The sequence below is a fragment of the Mastigoproctus giganteus genome, chromosome 3 (genome assembly GCF_048544385.1).
Source record: "Mastigoproctus giganteus isolate SK-2022 chromosome 3, ASM4854438v1, whole genome shotgun sequence".
In the NCBI taxonomy this organism is placed as follows: domain Eukaryota; kingdom Metazoa; phylum Arthropoda; class Arachnida; order Uropygi; family Thelyphonidae; genus Mastigoproctus; species Mastigoproctus giganteus.
Genome location: NC_143577.1, coordinates 107,524,649 through 107,545,194, shown reverse-complemented (window position 1 = coordinate 107,545,194; position 20,546 = coordinate 107,524,649). Strand labels below are relative to the sequence as shown.

General features: G+C 37.6%; 1 protein-coding gene across 2 annotated transcripts in view; it reads left to right on the top strand.

The window, feature by feature from the left end:
• The window catches only part of spz4 (Spaetzle domain-containing protein 4), an 81,111-nt gene extending 64,333 nt beyond the window's left edge, over positions 1-16,778 (top strand). For both annotated transcript variants that reach the window (XM_090370626.1, XM_090370627.1), the window contains exon 5: positions 16,425-16,778. In XM_090370626.1, the coding sequence (XP_090226752.1) occupies positions 16,425-16,632 (208 nt within the window). In that variant the 3' untranslated portion in view covers positions 16,633-16,778. The remainder of the gene's footprint in view (positions 1-16,424) is intronic.
• Positions 16,779-20,546: the final 3,768 nt, after the last annotated feature.

The following is a 20,546-nucleotide window of genomic DNA, read 5'->3' as shown; positions in this document are numbered from 1 at the left end:
TTCCGAGACTTTCAGCGTTCAACCTGCTATAAAATTGTCTTTAGAATATTAGAGCCCCAGAAATGAAGTGGGAACAGGGGATTCTCATCCCAGATGCATAAATCAAACTCCCTTTTGCCATGAGGATTCAAAAATACAATGAATTAATCAACTATGAATTAGAATTATGATTTAATTTTTATGAATTTAATTCCGATTTTTAACTTCCCGCAGAGGAATACACATTTTGATTCAATCATGTTTCAAGAATTAAATGCAAGCGTAGATGTTTTAGAACTTATCAGAAACAATCCCATTTATCATACATATAGTAGTAGTGGCATGTGATGCAAGAAAGCAAGTGTTTGAGCTTATGCAGCATCAGCCAAAAAAAAAAAAAAAAAACACACCATTCCCTCCAAATGCCTGTCCAGTTCCTCCTTAAATTTATTTAACCTATCAACTTCCACAACGACAGATGGAAGTTTGTTCCAGCAATTAACCACCCGCTGGCTAAAGGCAAATTTCCGCACATCTATTCTACATCTGTCTTTTCTTAATTTGAATTTATGCCCCCTTACGTTCGTAATCTGAACAAGTGGAAGGATCCCAACAGAATTCAGCGTGCTCAACCCATTCAAGGCCTTATACACCTCAATCAGATCACCGCACAGGTGCCTAGTCTCCAGAACGTAAGCCTCTCTTGGTAAGAGGATCCCCTCATTTCCCTCACCAATCTTGTTGCCCTTCTCTGTACACGTTTAAGAAAATCTACATCCTTCCTAAAATGAAGCCTCCAGACCTGTACACAGTATTCAAGGCATGGCCTGACCATTGCCTTATACAGAGGAGCAATCACCTCCTTTTCCCTCTAGAAAATTCCTATATATCATTGACAAAACCCCATGACCTGTCCTGGCAGCCTGTCTGCATTGCTCAGAAAACTTCACATCAGACTGCACAATTACTCCCAGGTCATTTTCATTTTCTACCACCTTAAGTTTAGTACCACATAGTTGGTACATTTCTCTGGGGTTACTTCTACCCATATGCAGTACTTTGCATTTGTCAAGGTTAAACTTCAGTTGCCACTTCTTAGCCCATCTGCCCAAATTATCTAGATCCTGTTGCAGTAGCACACTGCCATTACTGTCATTAACAACCCTGTCATTAACAACCCTGCCAACCTTTATATCATCTGCAAACTTGGACACTAAGCCTGATATACCTTCATCAATATCATTGATAAATATACAAAACAACAGAGTACTCAACACCGAACCCTGTGGGACTCCACTATTAACATTAGTCCACGAAGAGCGGTACCCATTAATTACCACCCTCTGTCTTCTCCCACTCAACCATCCTTTTATCCATTGTAGCAACTTACCCTTAATACCATTCTGTTCCAATTTTTACAATAGTCTTTCATGCGCAACAGTGTCAAAAGCTTTCCTGAAATCCAAATATATGATATCAAAATTATTTTTTGCATCCACCTTTGTAACCACATCATAATATTCTATCAAATTTGTTAGACAAGACTTTCCCTTAACAAACCCATGCTGTGTCTGAATTATTGCTGCAGTTTTGTCTAGATGATCCTGCAATACATCTTTAACCAGTGACTCCATTATTTTACCCGGAACAGAAGTTAAACTAACTGGTCTGTAATTACTCGTGTCACCCTTCGATCCCCCTTGTGAATTGGGGATACATTTGCACATCTCCAGTCCGTTGGGACCTCCCCTGAGTCCAAGGATGCTCTCATAATTATGGCTAAGGGTTTGCTTAGTTGATTTGCCGCCTCCTTTAATATAACTGGATAGATCCCATCCACCCCAGGTGCTTTTTTATGTTTAACTTCATTTCTCCTCCACTTTGCTCTCAGTTATTACAAAATAAGCACCCTGCTACAATTTGATAACCTTCTGCCATTTTCAAATCTTAATAACTCCTCATATGTGAATGTAGATGCAAAATACTCATTCAGTTTGTTTGCTATCTGAACAGGATCATCAACAGTCGAACCATTGATATCAAGTGGGCCAATCAGATTCATCCCCTTTAGAGTTTATATAAGTAAAAGAAATGCTTGCTGTTTTTCTTAGCATCTTTTGCCAAAGATTTCTTGTAATCTGCCTTCGCCTGCCTAACCTCCTTTGTGACCTGATTACAGACTAGCTTATATGTGCCATAGGCTTCTGAGTCACTTGATAATTTATATGCATCCCATGCATTTTTCTTCTCTGCCACGAGTCTCATTAGTTCATTTGATATTCCATTATTTTCAATTGAAATTATAACCAATATTTTACTTGCCCATTGATTGCGTCCATTTAAATAAAAAGTATTTATTCTTATTTTATTGATAAATATAGGCGTTTCAGTTGATTTTCAATTCACACACTTTTCTCCCTTTTTTAATTGCGCTTTTAATTTGTCACATTATTCTCGAACGAAATGATGGGTTATTTTATATAAATAAAAGCATATCCTATTTAGACTCAGAGCCCACATTAGATTCAAAAATGTTTACAGGATAGTTAGGGGTGATGCAATAATATTGTCGTAATTTTTTTTAATTTGCTTTAACCATCAAGGGTTTTTTACGAATTTTTCATTCATTTTACTTTCCCTCTCAGCCTTGTACACCTCTGGTCTCTTCTAAAGTGCTCACTTATCAAGCTCTGTAGCCAATATATTTGAACGATAATCTGCAAATTCTGCCATATATACAGCCCATCTTTGGACCCTTTCAAGCAGCAGCACCACACACGCACGCACACACACACACACACATTTCAAGATGTGTGTGTTTTAGATGCGGTTCCGTACCTCTTTCTTCTACTGTTTTCAATTCAGCTCCACCAAATGTAAGTTACTTTGGGGTTGCTCTTTCCCGAGTGTGAGACCTTGTATTTTGCTGAATTAAAAGATAACTGCCGCTTTCTGACAATCATTTAAGTCTAAATCGTCCTGAAGAAACACTTTCTTCAGGACGATTTCTTCGCTGATCATTAACTGCTCAACCTATCTTGATATCATAATTATCTGGCTTTTATAAAGCGATTATTATGCTTAAACGATCTGGTTAGCTGACAGTCCCAAGTATCCTTCGATGTCATTTAAGAAAATTAAAAAAAAACAGTGGTCCCATTTGATTGTTGGGAACCTCACTTCTTACGTTAGCCCAACCTGAAGAGTAACCATCACAACCCCTCTCTTCTCTGTCTCCTACCCTGCTATCTGAGGACTTACTTGTGATTCCAACATGCTCCAGCTTATACAATGACCTCATGTGGGACTGAGTCAGGTGCTTTGATGAAATCCAAGTAAACAATGTCGAAATTATTTCCTACATCCAACTCATGAATGACTATCAAAATAGCTTACAAGGTTGGTTAAACATAATTTTTCCTTATAAAATTATTTTTGTCTAAATAATTCTGTATTGCGCTCTCGAACATTGCTTGCCGACTTTCACTGAAGTCAGACTAACTAGTCGGTAATTATCCACTTGACTCTTAGAACCGCCTTTATGTATTGGCGATACACTGGCACTTTTCCAATCCAAAGAAATTTCCTGAGTCCAGTAACGTCTTCATAATTAATTTAAGGGAAGCTTTCAAAATAACTGGGTATATGTCATAAACTCCAAAGGCTCGCCTAATAATCTTCTGAAGCTTCAATATTGCAAATCACGCGCTTTCCTGTGCTTCAATTCATCCCCAACCTTTCTGAGTTATCTAAGAATTTCCAGCACCAATTACAACAAGGATCCGATCCGATTTTCTTTCTCTTTTGTATTCATATTTGAAAAACTCTTAGGTCCTGTTTGCTCTCTCATCCAGTGGTTTTTTTAAGTTCTTTTAAGTTATAAGTTGGACATAAAAAGATGCTGACTGGTTGCAGGTGTTCAGACTGGTTTGAAAGAGAGCGGGAATTACTGAAGCCAATTCAAAAGAACAGTGCCTGTGGAAAGTATTTATAGAAAAGGCATGGAGCAGAAACAACGTCTATGAAACAAATGGAGAAACTTTGTTAGAGACGGGTCATTAATTAGCCTAACTGCCCCCTCCTTTTCAATGGAATCAGGAGAGAGAGAGAGAGAGAGAGAGAGAGAGAGAGAGAGAGAGAGAGAGAGAGAGAGAGAGAGAGAGAGAGAGAGAGAGAGATTTTTCAAGGAACTGCCCCAGATGTGGGAACAATATTTCATGGTAGGGCAGATTTTCAATTTGTACACAGTAAACAACTATTTGGAAGAAAAGTAATTCGAGAGCAAATGAAAAAATTAAGTTTTTTCTAGAAGCAGAGGAAACAATATTTATGATGTGCTTATTCCAAATAAGATTAGAAGTCAAGGTGTTCCCTAATTGAGATATGTGATCTAGTCTAGAAATCTGAGTATCATCGAAGACAAGCACAGGAGAAAAAGAACCCTTTTTGTGAGATAAGGCGAGGACTGCGTTTTAAAAGAATTGAAATCATCTAAGTTAAATTTTCCCCACTGGAGAATTGTGATCTAAAAAATCGATAGTAAATATTCGAGAAGTTGAAGCTATGCTGGGTAAGTTTCTCAAACTGGAAGGTGGAATGCAATGCGCTATCATTAGCAAAGCTGTGGATAAGATTTCCAGTCAATGGAGAGGGTAATTAACATACAAGACGAAAAGGGTGGGAGAAAGAACTGAATCTTGGGTTACACCAGCATTAGTGGAAAAATTTAGAATACAGACAGCATCTATCATCACTCGCAGTGAAGCATCCTGAGAGAAAACTGGATACCCAATTACAAAAAACAGTTATAAAACTATAAGGTGGAAACTTTAGAAGACCTTTATGCAAAACACTGTCAAGAGCAAATGCTTGAGTTTCACCAAACTTTCGAATTGAATTTGTCAATAGATGGGTAACATAAACCCTTCACCAATCTGGTTGCTTTTCTCTGCACATTTTCCAGCAGTTCTACACCCTTCCTAAAGTGAGACCTCCAGACCTGTATTCAATACTCAAGATGCGGACTAACTATAGCCTTATGCAAAAGGATAATCACCTCCTTATCTCTTCTAGCAAAGTTTCTGTTTATTATTGAAAAAATCCCTTAGCTGTCGTGCCAGAAAACTGCTCAGAGAATATCATGTCTGACTGAACAGTTACCCATAAGGCATTTTTTATAATAGGGTTTTTCATTCTTCACTACTGAGTGTAGTAAAACACAGTTGATTAGTGACTCTGGAATTACTGCTGTCCATGTGCAGTACCTTGAATTTGTCAATACAGCATCTGACGACTAGACACCTGCAAGGTGATCTTAATGAGGTGTATAAGCCCTTGAATTGTTTGAACAAGCTTAATTCTGAGTGATGGGATTCTTCCTCCTGTTCAGAATGCACACCTGAAGGGGCATAAATTCAAACTGAGGAAAGCAGTTGTAGAGTAGATGTGCGGAAATTTGCATTTAGCCAGAGGGCGGTTTATTGCTGGAACCAACTTCCATCTGTCATTGTGGAAGCTTATAGCTTAAATAAATTCAAGGAAGAAGTGGACAAACTTTTGAAGTGAATAGATGGGTGAAATGGGAAGGTTTTTTTTTTTTTTTTTTTTTTATGATGTTGTTATAGGCTTGCTTTCTTGCATCATATGCTAACCTAGCTGATACACCTACATATACATCATTTTCATAAGAGGGAAAAGTAAAGTCGCCCATAACGATGCTCTTGCCTGCCCACTCCATTTACCTCAAGAGATTAATATGCTACTCTACGGAACCGCTTGTCCTGACACATGCCTGTGACTCAATATCATCTTTGATTTGCCACTATTCATCTCTCAGTACAGCACTTCATCTGCCTCGATTTGATCACATTCTGAGAACGGCATCAGCGGCTCTTGCTTTAAATCAGCATAGTCCTTCCCCACTCCCTGTCTGTTTTGAACACACTGTACTTACCACAGTGGAATTTCTCTCCTTTCTCTAGATGGCAGTATGTTTCAGTTATTCTTATAATATCAGCGTTAGTCCATCTGATCAGAAGCTGAAGTTTATTCATTTTATTTACAGCATTATTATACAGACACGTATTTTTTACTTCCTTAATATATTCCTTTAACTCTTTAGCAAAGTCTTTCTTTGTAGCATATAGATTGTTGAGATCGCTAGAGGTTGTCCAATTCACTGTGGCTTTCCATGTATATAGAATTACGAAGTAACCAACAAGTACTCTTGAGGAGGTGAAAGTGTAACTTTTGGTCAAATACCCTTAATGAGTCTTACAAGAGACTTCTCTAACCCCCCCCCCACTAAGATCTCCTCTATAGCACCAAGAGTGACCCTTGAACCTTTTCTGTTCAAATGAATTCCATCCTTACAAAATAAATCCCTTATATTAACTAGAACAGGCTAACCTGAGAAAAAGACGTTTTCCCTATAAGTCAGAATCTCTCCGATTGCAAGTTAATCACGAAGGCTTTCTCATATAGTTTATTCTACCATGGCAAATAGGCATTTTCCAGATAATCATATTTCTTGATAGTCATTTTTTCCCACACGTATAATCATACGTCTTTCCGTTCCTTTAAAAGCTGACAACTGATTAGTAACATCATGAACAATTATAGATTACGGAATGCATTCCCAGTTTCCTGGTTCCAAATATGTGATTCCGAGTGAATCACCTATTTGGAACCAGAGTATCATCCATCTGACAATTAATTTGTGATGCTAACCTGAGAGAGAGAGAGAGAGAGAGAGAGAGAGAGAGAGAGAGAGTCAGTCTCTGCCGAGCCCCCAGATTTGTTACTTTACAGGACAGCCATTCGCTGTCTCAGGGACTTGGTGGTGCCATCCATTAGTAGTAAGTCAAGTTTTGTCTTGAGATCGCCTTGTTATCTACACTTTGAGCACAAAAATTCACCGCTGACGGCTGTGAATTTTTGTGCTCAAGGAAACAAACCGTAACTCACAGGTGAATCATCAACGATAAATTCTCTAAGAAACACGCTTCCCGGAGAACGTATGTTTGTGTTTAGAGGTAAAACAAAATCTGCACAATGAAATCGGGCCGAAACTTCTAAACTATCACAATAATACTAATAAAATACTATCTGTAACACATAAAATAAGTTGTATACTCTAAAGTGTCGTACAGTATATCCTACTTTTTACTTTTGTATCGAAAAAAACCAGAATTTGAAAGTCTCGATATCAATCGGAATCGCCCTTAACTGTTTATTGTAAGGTAACACTAACTAGACTGATTTAGTGGTTTCAATTACCAATGAAGTACTTCTAGCCTGCCAATTTTCAAAATAGCTACAACATTAGCAAAAATTATTAATTTAACGGTTAAGGAGAGCGAAGGGTAATATAGATCCCCGTTTATCTGATAATATGGGTCAAAGTAATGCTTGCACTTAACTCAAGAATGCTTGTTTGTTTGCTACAATTGCCGATGTTGGCAAGACGCAACATTTCAAATGAGCGGGAAGGTAAAGCTAGAAAAACAAACCTAAATAACTTAGAGGTGAGTCAAGGTAGTAAACTATAGAAGAATACTTAGTCTTAACCGTCTCTACAGTAATATCAAGGATGAATTCAAACACCTGCTTAGGAAAGTTAATGCTGACATAATAGGGCTAACAGAAAAGTTGTGCAACCCTTTGCTTCCAAATAACTTAGTTGGAAGAAAAGGTATAATGAGAGTGGGAGCATTCTATAGACCAGAAGATTTTGAAAAGTCTGAGTCGCTACATGCACATGGAAGGGTAAAGAAACGCGAATGTCTTAGTTAGTGTTACCTTACAATAATCAGTTAAGAGCGATTACTATTGATATATAGACTTTCAAATTATGGATGACTTCAATTTGCCCCAGAATGATTGGAATAAGTGGGGGAAAATTCAGCACGGGGATTTTTTTTTGAAATAAACTAATGATTATTATTTGTACCAGTATGTTAGAGAAAATACTAGGGGTGAGAATATTCTTGAACTCATTAATCACGAATCAGATAACATCACAAGGTTTAAAATACGAGAACCATTGTTAGGTAGTGATCACTCAATTATCAGTAGTAAGGTGAAGAAAGAGGTTACAATAGTTCAAGGAAAATGAAAGAGTTCATTTCTGAAGAGGGGACATTAATATTTTAAAGCGCTGTACGCCATCTGTTAATTGGGCTGATTGCAGAGCGAGGGCGAATAAATTTTGAATTATGGAACACCTTTAAAGCAAAAATTACAGAAGCCATGACCACATACTTATCATTAAGATAATATTGCAAAAAGAGAATGCCGATATGGATGAATGAGGATCTGGCCGGTCAAAGAGAGCAGAAAAAGATAGCATGGAATAGTTACTGAACCCTTACACATACAAGTTGATTGTAATAGTACCAAAAGTAAGGTTAGGGGAGGCCAACGCTGCGTGTGAGAAAGCATTGCATAACGGAGCAAAGAATGGGGACAGGGAATTTTTCATGTATGTAAATACAACAAAGGAGAAAGCTAATCAGATCGGAACATTGTGAACTGGGTGTTGGAAACTTAGATAACCCAGCTGACGTTTCGGATGAATTGAATAGTTACTTTGCATCAGTCTTTACTGACGAAAGACCCTTCGTTCAGAAGAGGCTGTGCAAGTGCAGCTGAGCTATATGAAATTAGTGATTTCGAAATTACAGATGACTTTTTTAGTGCAAATGCATCATTTATACACAGCTAATTATAGATTAGCAAATTTGCAATAGCGGCATCTTTTAAGTTACATCTCATATTATGAATAACTTCACGACGAGTTGCCATGACATTGTGAGATGTAACTTAAACGATGCCGCTATTGCAAATTTGCTAATCTATAATTAGCTGTGTATAAATAATGCATTTGCATTAAAATACACAGTCCAATTTATTTCGCAGCTTCAGGCATTAAGCCCTTAATGCATTAAAGATGACTTTTTTTTATTAGAAAAACTTTCAAGCATAAAGGCAAGTACGGCTCCTAGAGTTCAGGGCCAATAACCACTAACTTTGAGGGAGTGTATTGAACCATTGAGGGTAATTATGAAGGCATCTTTGATCAAAGGAGAGATTCATTTGGATGGGAAAGTGCCAATGTATCGCTAATACATAAAAACTCTTTTATAAGAGTAAAGTTTGTCACCACAGGCCAGTTAGTCTGACTTCAGTGGTAGGAAAAATCTTAGAGGTAATGAATGAGTGCAATCCTGGGCATTTAGATGTCCCCTCTTCTGAAGGACACACAACATTGCTTTGTTAAGGGCGAATCATGCTTACCTAACTTAGTAGACTATTTTTGACACATTTACTCATGAGATGTATGTAGGAAACAATTTCGATATAGTTTATTTGGATTTTAGTAAAGCATTTGACTCAGACCCTCATGAGGGGTTACTGTATAAGCTGTAACGTGTTAGGATTACTGGAAATATTCTGAGATGGATTGCTGGGCGATTGCAGGGCAGAGGGTAGTGATTAATGGATGTTCTTCAGATTGGTGTAACATCAGGAGTATGGGTCCCCAATGATCGGTTCTTCGACCACTGTTGATTCTGATTTTTATAAACTACATCGACGAAAGGATAGAAAGCATAATTTCAAAATTTGCAACGACATAAATATCCGTGCCAAGCAGTGTATTTGTCAGTGATCTTGGTCAGGATGACCTTGAACTGGCTTCAAGAATAGTCTGAAAAGTGGCACCTATGTTTTAATGCAGCTAAATGCAAGGTCTTACCTTTGGAAAATAGCAACCCCAAAGTAACTTATGCACTTGGAGTCGAATTTAAAAATAGTAGAGGGGAAAAAAAAGGATCAGCAAGTTACGATACGGGCAGATATGACGTTTTCTGAGTAGCGTTAACAGGCAACCGGAAAGCCTATGGCGTCCTATTCTACAATATCCTGTGGAGATAGGGAGGTCATAATCCCACTGTACAAGACAACTGTAAGACCGCATTTGGAATACTGTGTCGAAGTATGGAGACCTCATCTAAAAAAAAAAAGACACTGAAGTCCTTAAAAGGGTCCGAAGAAGGGTTAGTTTCATGATGAGATCGACAAAAGGGATCACTGTACAAAAAAAAAAAAAAAAAAAAAAGACTTCGATTATATGGGCTACAGGGCTTGGCAACTAGGCTCCTTACTGGGGGACCTGACTGAGACTTATAAGGCTCTTAGAGGGAATATTAAAATGAATGAAAGTGGAATTTTCCCTGTTTATAAAGAATTCCAGAACTGGGGGCCATTAATTCAATTTACGTGGTAAGAGGTTTAGACTAGATTGTAACAAGTTTTGTTTTAGCTAGGGAGTCGTTGATTGCTGGAACAAGTTGCCTTCGCAGGTAATTGAGGCTGACATTTTGAAGAAATTCAACGGGGAACTGGATAGTCACCGATATGAGCAGGGAAGCACATAATCTGTATTTTCTTATCTACTTGTTTTTTGGGTTTCTTTTTATTATTATTTTTTTTATTATTTATTTATTTATTTATTTTTATTTTTTTTTGCTAGTGCAGCAAAAGCCTGTGGCTTCCTTGCACTGTATAGAACACTATTACTGAAATGGCATTGAGCGTTAGGAATAAGAATACCGGAAATACTGTACTACTACAACCGACGAAACGCCTAAATAAAACTTATTAGAAATATATACAGAGAGAGAATTAAGAAATAAAATATAATAAAAGAAAAAAAGTATAAGGAAACTATTAAAATACTTTATACAAACAAGTACCAAGAAGTAAATATACCAAAAAGCGATGACTAAGAGCGATAAAACAAATATATACCAAGTCGCTTTCGCTGCGATGTGCCCTATTACCAATCTAGACAAGGTATTAAACCTTTCAGAGGTGTAACGCATGCGCTAAAACCAAACTAATGCTGATCATGGACGGCGAAAAGGGAAGAAAGGAGAAGGGATAGACAATGACAGTGCTTGTTGTCTGGAGGGACGGAGTCTCCCCCGACTCCGCGTAGTAACTCTGTGATGCATACAATTCACTGTAAAGGCCTGTATGTGTAAGTGTAGTGTTAAGTTGTCACCCGAGCTTTGTCTAACCTCAAACCCCCCTGCCCCCAAAAGTGAGAGTAAGGGACATAGTTGGAGAGGGAGAGTTCAAGTGGGTAAGAAAAAGCGAAGACGCGGAAAGAAGGCATCCTTCAGTTGAGTGAGATAGGCAAGGGTGAAGAGTTCGGGATATTCCTGGGTTGGAGAATTCACCCAAACTCAGGAAAAAAAAAAGTTTCAGGGTCAGAATGCCTTACAAAATTGAGCGCAATTTTGGCAGCAGGGACAGATGCTACTCTGGAATCAGGCTTTGCATGGTGGAGTGGCTAGTCGGTTGGCAAGTCAAGGAATCGGCAGAAACTAGGGTAGGTCAGGTTTCGGGAAGTGCTCTGTTGTCTTGTGCAGTTTCGGCATTTATAGGGTGGGCCCGCAGTGTTCTTCATCTAGTGAAATCTTTTTCAAAGCAGGAGAAGGCTTTGTAGTAGTTCTCATCATTAATATAAAGATATTCCTGTCCAATGGGAATGTCTTGGATCGTAGCGTAGAGGATGCAACTAAGATCTTCGTAGCTTGGATATTAACAGGTAAAGTGATTCCAATTCTCATTAAGACCGCAATGGCAGTGGGGATCCGCGATTATACCCATGGAAGTCAACTTGTCATTGATAGAACCAGGAGACATGTAGACATACAGTATCTCTTATGTTCAGCGGCTCCAGAACGTCAGTTCAACTCCGCCTTGGTACACTGTGATGAATACAGAACTCTGTAAAAGGCCAAAAATGTATGTAATGTTGTTTGTCCAGTGTGTGTTGTTTAGTTGTTTCTGGCTGGCCATTTTATCACCAGGAAGGTAATCACATGGAAAGCCAGTCTATACCACGATGTCAGTCTATACCACGATGAGGTAGGCCACACTAAACTTGAAACATGGTGGACCTCGGGCACTACAATCATTGTTTGCCTTATTGGCGATAACCTGTACCCACTGGAGGTAGTGCTATACCAGTGGAAGAATAGAACCAGGAGATAGTGACAGTATTCAGTGTCAAGAGGCACCGGGGTTCTTCCCCCCCCCCCAACTGCACGTAGTAACTCAGTGTGTTTGTAGAGCGGTGCCAATGGTTTCCCACAAAACTGCACTTATAGCACTGTGAAGATGCAAGACTTCAAAGCCAGTTGAGTGTGAGTTGTTTGTGTTTATTCATCTGGCCACTTAGTTACTGGGAGATGCGATCACCAAGGAAGGTGATCCGTCACAGCATCAGTCCATGGCAAGAGGAGCTGAGTCACGACAGAAGAGGGACATTTATGAGGCTGTCTCTGCTCTATCCAGAACAGGAGCAGAGGCGGCCTAAAGAGAATAAAAAAAAAAAAAACAGATAGAATAAAGAAGAGCAAGAAAGGTGAGAGGATGATAACAGAGAAGGCAGAACCTAGCGAGTGCGGAGAGTGAACCTAAAGTTGGTGGGAGCCCTGAAGAAGGGTGGGATAAGGTGACATGAAAAGCCAGTGTCTGGAGGGCGATCATCAAACACCCACACAGAAAGGGCCTAAGGTACCCGCGAGGAGCGGAGGAGCCCACGTAGAGCAGTAAACCGTCAGCAGGGGTACATGGCAAGCACCGGCCGAGCGAAGCAGCAGAGGTGTCAGGCACAGGAGACGAGTCTTGGCGACCCGAACCAGCAAAAAGAAGCAAAGCCAAGAGACAGTGGTAGTAACTCTGAAGTGCAGTGGCGTAGCTACCATGTAGGCAGGCAAGGCAATTGCGCCCGGGCCCTTTAGCGGCCCGGCGTCTTTGGCTGTCTCCTGTTTTTGCAATTTTCTTTAAGTAGGGACCCGAACATGTTCTTTGCTTCCGGACCCGAAAAGGGTAGCTACGCTAGTGCTGAAGTGTATTTAAGGTCTAACGGTACCAGGGGTTTCCACCATCTCCGCGCAGTGCCGACGGATTCTGTGGAGTTAGAACAACGCGTGTTTACCATGTTATTAGCTCGCCATTTCTCATGTTGCAAAATGACCGCATCCATAATAGGGTGTATGTGGGTTCCACAATTACGATTAATGTTTATTGCTTTTAGTATATTTACTTTTGGTATTTATTTGTTTGTATAAAGTATTTTAATAGTTTCTGTATATTTTTATTCTTTAATTTTCACCGTATATATTTTTAATAAAATTGTATTTGGACATTTCTTAGTTTGTAGCAATATTTATTTGCAGTATAAATAACTGAAATATTATTTACAGTAATGTTTACATTCGGCTAATTATACCATTTATACTTTGCAAATATGATGTTTGGTTTTTGCGCCAAAATAGCTATGAATTAAAATAACTATGTATTTTGAAATACTTGTTTGAGTTGAGATAAACCCAACGACGTAATTAGCGAGATAAAATAAAACTATAAAGTCCTTAAATCGAAAATATAAACGAAAAACCACAAGAGTTTAGCAAAAACTCGAGACTTCATCCGGAACTGAAAATGCGTACAGCTAGTTGCAGTCTGTAGGGTGTCCCTTCCTTTAAAAACTCTGCATGAATTTGTTAAAATCTCCTTAACAATTTCATGCTAAATTAAAGGACTGATCTTGTTTCACCGATCTCATTAGCTGCGAAGAGACCTGTATTTCCTGCAGCCCAACCTGTGGTTAATCTGCATCCTAGAATAACATTTGTGTAGTACCAAACTTCAGGTAACTGAAAAATAATAAAGGGTAATTGTACGGTGTGACATGAAGCTCTATGACCAGTGCAATGATGAGGTTCTATCAGTGATGTACAGGAATTTTGCTGGAAGGGATAAAGGGGTGATTATCCCTTTGTATAAGGCAATGGTTAGATGCACTAGAATATATGTTTGCAAGCCTCATTTTAAGAAAGATTTGGGTCTGTTGGAACGGGTGAAGAGAAAAGCAACAAGATTATTTGAGAGTACAAAAGGATACACGTACCAAGAAAAACGGAAGTTCTGTAAATTTACGGTGTTTTTAAATAAAGCTAAAGCGAAGAGACCTGATTGAAAATGGGTTGAGTAAAACGATCGTACTCTTTTTTTTTGGTGGTACACACACAAGGGAACATATTTAAATAAGATATGCAGAACCTAAGAAACTGAAATTATCATGTTATAACTGCTTGAATTCACATGGATATCAAAACAAATATGGTAAGCTTATACCAATATTCCTTTTTAAGGTTCTTTTCTTCTGGTCCCATATTAATCCTAAAAAGTACTTCGCACTTTTACGCCCTTTCTAAAACACTTTCCCGCCTTTATTGTTTATTTTTTTAAGGTCCCAAGAAGGAATAAAACGTTAACAACCCTTCCTCTTGGTTTTCGGATTTTAGCGAACGGATGATAGACACTAAATTGTAGGACTGGTTAATCATGCAATTCTGTTTGCTTCATAGAATTCTTTCCAGATACAGTTGGCATTTATTTTATGTTTAACTCAAACCTTAGATGGTGGCTAAGTCGCTCTTTATAACTCTTTCTAGCAATTCATCGTTGCATTCAATTTATCTATTCAGCTTTTTTTTTTTTCCTTATTTTTTTTTAAATGCACCTTATTCGTTCTTTTTCTTTGTTGGTAAAAAAATTGTCTTGTGTTGTATATTTGTTTAATATGGCATCAATAAATTTTATTAGGAACAACATTAGTATTAAGTTAATACTGCATTTATCAGGTTTGTACAGAATGCTCAAGATATGTTTAATTTAACACAACCATTAAAAATTTCTATTATTTTTAAGCAAAATGTAGTCCAGTAAGTGTCTTTCAACTTGGTAGAGTAGTTAATGATCACTGTCAAGCTGAGCTTCTTCAGAGAGATCTAGATAGACTTCAGGAATGGTCAGAAAAATGGCAGCTGTGCTTTAATCCAACAAAATGTAAGGTATTACATCTGGGAAACAGTAATCCCAAAAAAACTTATTCACTTGGTGGAGTTCAACTAAACCCAGTACTGGAGGAAAGGGACTTGGGTGTTACGATACGGTCAGACATGAAATTCTCTGAGCATTGTTAAACAGGTTGCAAAGAAGGCGCATGGTGTCCTACCGATGATCTATCGAACTTTTGCAAGTAGAGATAAGGACGTGATAATCCCATTATATAAGGCTTATGTTAGACCACACTTGGAATACTGTGTTCAAGTATGGAGACCGCACCTAAAGAAAGACATCGAGCTTCTTGAAAGGGTGCAAAGAAGGGTAACTCGCCTGGTGAGATCGGCAAAAGGGCGTCCTTATGAAGAAAGACTTCGAATATGTGGGTTGCAGAGTTTGGAAACTAGACACGTTAGAGGAGATTTGATTGAGGTGTTTAAGGCTCTGAGAGGCATCAGTAAAATGAATGAGGACAAAACTTTCAAGATTATAAATGATGCTAGAAGTAGGGGACATAAATTCAAGTTACGGGGGGAAATGTTTAGATTGGATTGCAGGAAGTTTTATTTTAGCCAGCCAGTTATAAATTACTGGAATAAGTTGCCTTCATGGGTGGTAGAGGCCGACAGTTTGGGGAAATTCAAAGGTCATCTGGATAGTACTTTCGGGTAAGGGAAGCGCATAGGATGATAGGTTTAATTTCCTTTTTATTTATTTTTTATTTTATTTTTTTATTTGTATTTTTTTATTTATTAATTATTATTATTTAGTTATTTTTTTTTTTTGTTTTTATCATTGTTTTGTTCGGATTTTTTTTTTTTTTTTATTTGGCTGGTGCAGCATAAGCCATAGGCTTTCTTGCACCATGCGGCCGTTACTAATACTAACTTAATATAAACATTTACTTCATGAACACTGCAAAAAAAAAAAAAAAGGTTATCTACCAAAATTTAATGAAAGTAATTTCCAAAAAAGGTGAAGGGATTTCATTTATAGTGTTCTTTGGGGCGAATCCCTTCTAAAGCGCTATAACGGAAGTTTAATTTATATGTAAATAATTTTTTTCATTAAAAGTGTTTAAAAACATTAAATTCGTTTACTTGCTATAGAGGTAAAGTATAGGAGTATGCATTTGTTTTGCGATTGTTTGTTCTTTTTATTCATTAATTACATAATTTAAATTATTATCCCTTTATCTAGTTCCTTTATCTCGGATTATGGAGATTATTTATAACACTTTATTTTAGTTCGTACAAGCGGTGAAACTAAGTTTTAACCTCAAACCTGCTATACAAGTATTGAATTACAGTAGAGGTTTCGATCGTCTTGAGAGCAAATTTATTTATGAGCTATTAACAAAGAGGATATTCCATTATAATTCTTTTGGGTTACCAAAGATCAGATAATGGTTTATTATAAATTTAATAAAATGAACTCGAAATATTCTATCAGTTTTCAGTTAGTGTTGTTCTGATATCAGATTTTGCAACACTAATTATTATTATTTTTATTATTAGATTTGAAAACCATCAAATGCTATGTCGTGAAGGTTGCCGTTGTGAACAACAGTATCGTTTGCATCGACTCCTTGCCTTTGATCCCAAGAATGAATGTCGTGGAGTATTTTCAGATTGGTTTCGCTTTCCGTCCTGCTGTGTGTGCATTTGTTACGATTTTCCATACGATCCGCCACGTACCAGAGGCAGAACAGGACGCCGAAATTAGAAATGGTGGAAATGACTGATTTTACCAGTTGTGCCATATGCCAATCATCTGCTGAGCAGTATTATAATTGTTTGGCCAAATAACCGTTTATTTATAAATCCAATTTCTCTCTCTCACACACACACACACACACACAGTGTATAAAAGAAAATCATAGCACCGGTTATTTTGAATTCATAATTCAAATATTTCCTAAGGATATTGGCCAATTAGATTACAAAAAAAAAAGGAAACTTGATTATCACTTTAGTGAATTTAATCAGCAACTGTTTAAAAATGTCTTTGGTTCCTTAGCCGAAAGTTCCCGAGGACATTGTTTCTGAACGACTTCCGTCAACTTGAGGAAGGACTCTGTGTATATAACTGAATAACTTGTATGCAATGTAATCAGTCTGCAGGTCAAATTTATTATGTATTTTTATTGTATTTTATGCTATTAAAATTGTCATAAAATTAAATAGAGATGGTGTTTAACGTGCCCTCTACTATATATTTATACACTTATAAACGTTGTTCATCATTGAAATAGACCAGCCCAGCAGTTTTTGTTTTGATGAAATCATGCATTGAAACGGATATCCATCTATGGAAGAAATAATTATATTAGAAAGTCAAAAGGAACAGTTACTCTCTGAATACCAGCAATCAACTAATGATTCCCAGGCTTGGGGGGTGGAGGGGAAATAAACAGTTCTAGATGGCCAGGGGTGCTCCTTGGTGATGGTGGGTATAATCACAGGGGCTCACATCTGGTGAGTATGGGGCTTGGCACATCCAGGATCCTGAGCTGAATATCATCATCATTCTTCTCTTTCTTGGTGATTCCCTTCTACTTCTGACTTTTTTTTTTTTTTTTTTTTTGTTCTCTCTCTCTCTCTCTCTCTCTCTCTCTCTCTCTCTCTCTCTCTCTCTCTCTCTCTCACAGGGTAATTCAGAATTTTTTTTGGCTGGTGCAGCATAAGCCTCAGGCTTCCTTGCACCATATGCTAATAATAATAATATACCTTTAAGAGAATACTGTGAAGGGGTTGTTAGTGCTAGGGCACCAGTGTTAGGGAGGGATTGTTATGTTACGGCACTCATGTTAATGCGATGGCTTTCAGGTATTACAAGGCTCCATTGTCAAGGCTCTCTATATTGGTCGCCGTTGCCCCCGAAATGAGCATCTAGCAGTTGATAGGACAAATCTCTGTACCATCAAAATCCGAAGGGAAAGCTTTCCCATGAATACCACAGTTGGGATTGGCGTTATTTTCATTGAAGACTCCACAACGCTGGTATCTTCATCTTCAATGGCGCAATAATCTTTTACTTACATCTTTTTCCTAATTCTGGTGTTATCTGGTATGAATGAGAATTAGTAGAGGCAATCATTTAGAAAACAAACAAAGAAACATTTATTTAATTACCAATCATGCACAAAGCTTTCACTAGTAACAACATGAGTAAATAATGAGAGAGAGACGGAACTTCTCTTTCTGAAAAAGTCGACTAACGGCTGAGTCCAGTGCTTCGTTTTAACGTGCACTTATTAAGCGATATACCAAGTTTCAATAGAATTATAACTGATATTATAGTAATAACATACAAGTAAATGCGTTTCCATCTGCATTACGTTAACTCAGCACATAAATTTTTATTGTAATATTCCATTGTAAACGCCGCAAGATCACAAAATACTAAGAAACACAAAATACTAGGAAGAAATCATTTTAGCCACTATCATTTCCCATAGGTAGGCATCAACTTTTATTTTCAGTTCAATTACTGTTATTCCAGACATTCGTCTCTAACACTCATAAAATAAGCATCTCTTCACTTACCAACATTTGCCGGGACTAAGACTTGGATGCTCAATTTGCCTTCCCTTCCACTAACGGTCTCAACATTCTGGCTCTAGATTGACAGTACTGTACCTGCTTTTCAACTTAGACATTGGCATCTTTTCCTCCCCTTTTCTCAGCGATGAACCGCTTTTTCTTCCGACTGAAGCTTTCTCGACCACAAAAGGCTTCGACGACAGCTTCCTCCACTCTCTCTCTGATTTTTTAGGCCCAAATCTTTTCCCTAAGTTTATTCGATCTCAGCATCTGATTGGATGTCAAAGTCAGGACTCGTATCCCAAGCACTTGAACAACACGTGATGGGAAAGGAATGATCCCATCACCACATACATCCAGCACGTCTGATGTCTAGCTAAGAATTATAAGCGAACTCTCTTCATTTTATTTTTCGGAATGGAAGGGCGATACCCGATACGTGCGAACGTTCGTTACATGCTAAAGGTATTCACTTATTCATGTGAGAATTACGCCTCTCTTTCTCTGGGCCTGCGTTATCGTGGCCATATCTCGTGAGAACCCTCGTTGTTTACATGATCAAGTCAATTTCTCTAACCTGTCTGCCCAACCAGTGGAATTTCTACTTGTTGAGTAAGGAATAGGTTCCTAGTAACAAAAAACTTATGTAGGTTTTTTCCGATATATTCTCTTTTATCAGCGTATGATACTTAATGTCTGGATTTCGTTAGTTAAGTGGAAGAATACTAGTAAATATCGATTATTTACAGGTTATTAGTAAGCAGGCTGTATATTTTATAGGGAAAACAAGAAGGGAGAGTAATTAAGTAAATAAAGATTAATTCATAGGAGCAAAGAAAAATTAAGGTTGGGGGAGAAAGAAACTCCACTTCATAACAATATGTTTTGGTGAATTAGCTACTTGCGATGGTAACACAAATCTAAAATGTTTCGCTTATTATCGGCGAAACATTTTCATCGGTAATTATATCCCAGATGGATCTGTGAAGGTAGAGCAAATGATCTTAAAATCTACTTTATCCAGCCGTCCGCAGAGTATATTATCGCTCAATAAATTTACTCCCCCCCAAATGTGACCCGTATCCCTAGTTATTATGTACTGTGGCATCTTGTCCTTTTACATTTCTATATCTCCCAACCTCTCAAAATTTATTATATTACTCATAGTCATTTTCTACTTTTACCAGTGCATTAGAAAGGCGCTGGTAGCTACTATGCAAGAGAAATCTGTACTGCGAAACATCGAGTTTCCTGTCTCATAAGGATTCCAAGTGAAAAAGTAAATACAGTATAAGCTAATAACTCTAAATAGCGGTCTTAACTTATATAGAGTGTGATATACATTGCTAGTACAGAGACAAAGCCTGTTTTACCACCAACTCCTGACAGTCTCCTTTTTCTCTTTCCATATCTGTTACAATGCCATGATAAATAATTTTGGTTTACTCCATTACCCTGGCCTAATGGTACCTAAATCGCACAATAAGGCCTTAGTCCCCGTGCGCCATTAAATGCCAATCCAATCTAGAATTAATGGCACAAACTTCCGTTTGTTTTTCATAGTTAGGATACTTTTATGCTGTTTATTTATTGCACAAATAATTAAATGTTATTTAATGTATCTGTATAAATTGCGCTGTTTTGTATTATACTCTATTTCATTATTGAGATAAGCTTATGTTACTTTATGCGATTAATATATTCTATAAATCTGGTTTGCGCCATTACCTGAGAATATTATTTTTTTATGCAAATCTGATCGAAGAAATAGTAAAGACCACCACCTGAAACTACTATTAGCTTATAGTCATTGGGAAACAGGTGAAAATTTTTTTCTGCAACAGTTGCGGTAAAAGTATAAACCGTTCTGACCGTGGTATCCAATACAGTATAAACAGAAATTTAATTAACTTAGAATTATATTTATTACTTAAATGGCAACCCCGCTGCTAGTGACATAATTTAGCAGTACTCTTATATACTCCCTCTCCTGTTTGCCCAAATATAGGGAGGGAAAAGACCTGCCATGACCAAAAAAGATTGATATGAACAAACTGAAAATAATCAAATTACATAAAAAATAATTATACATAT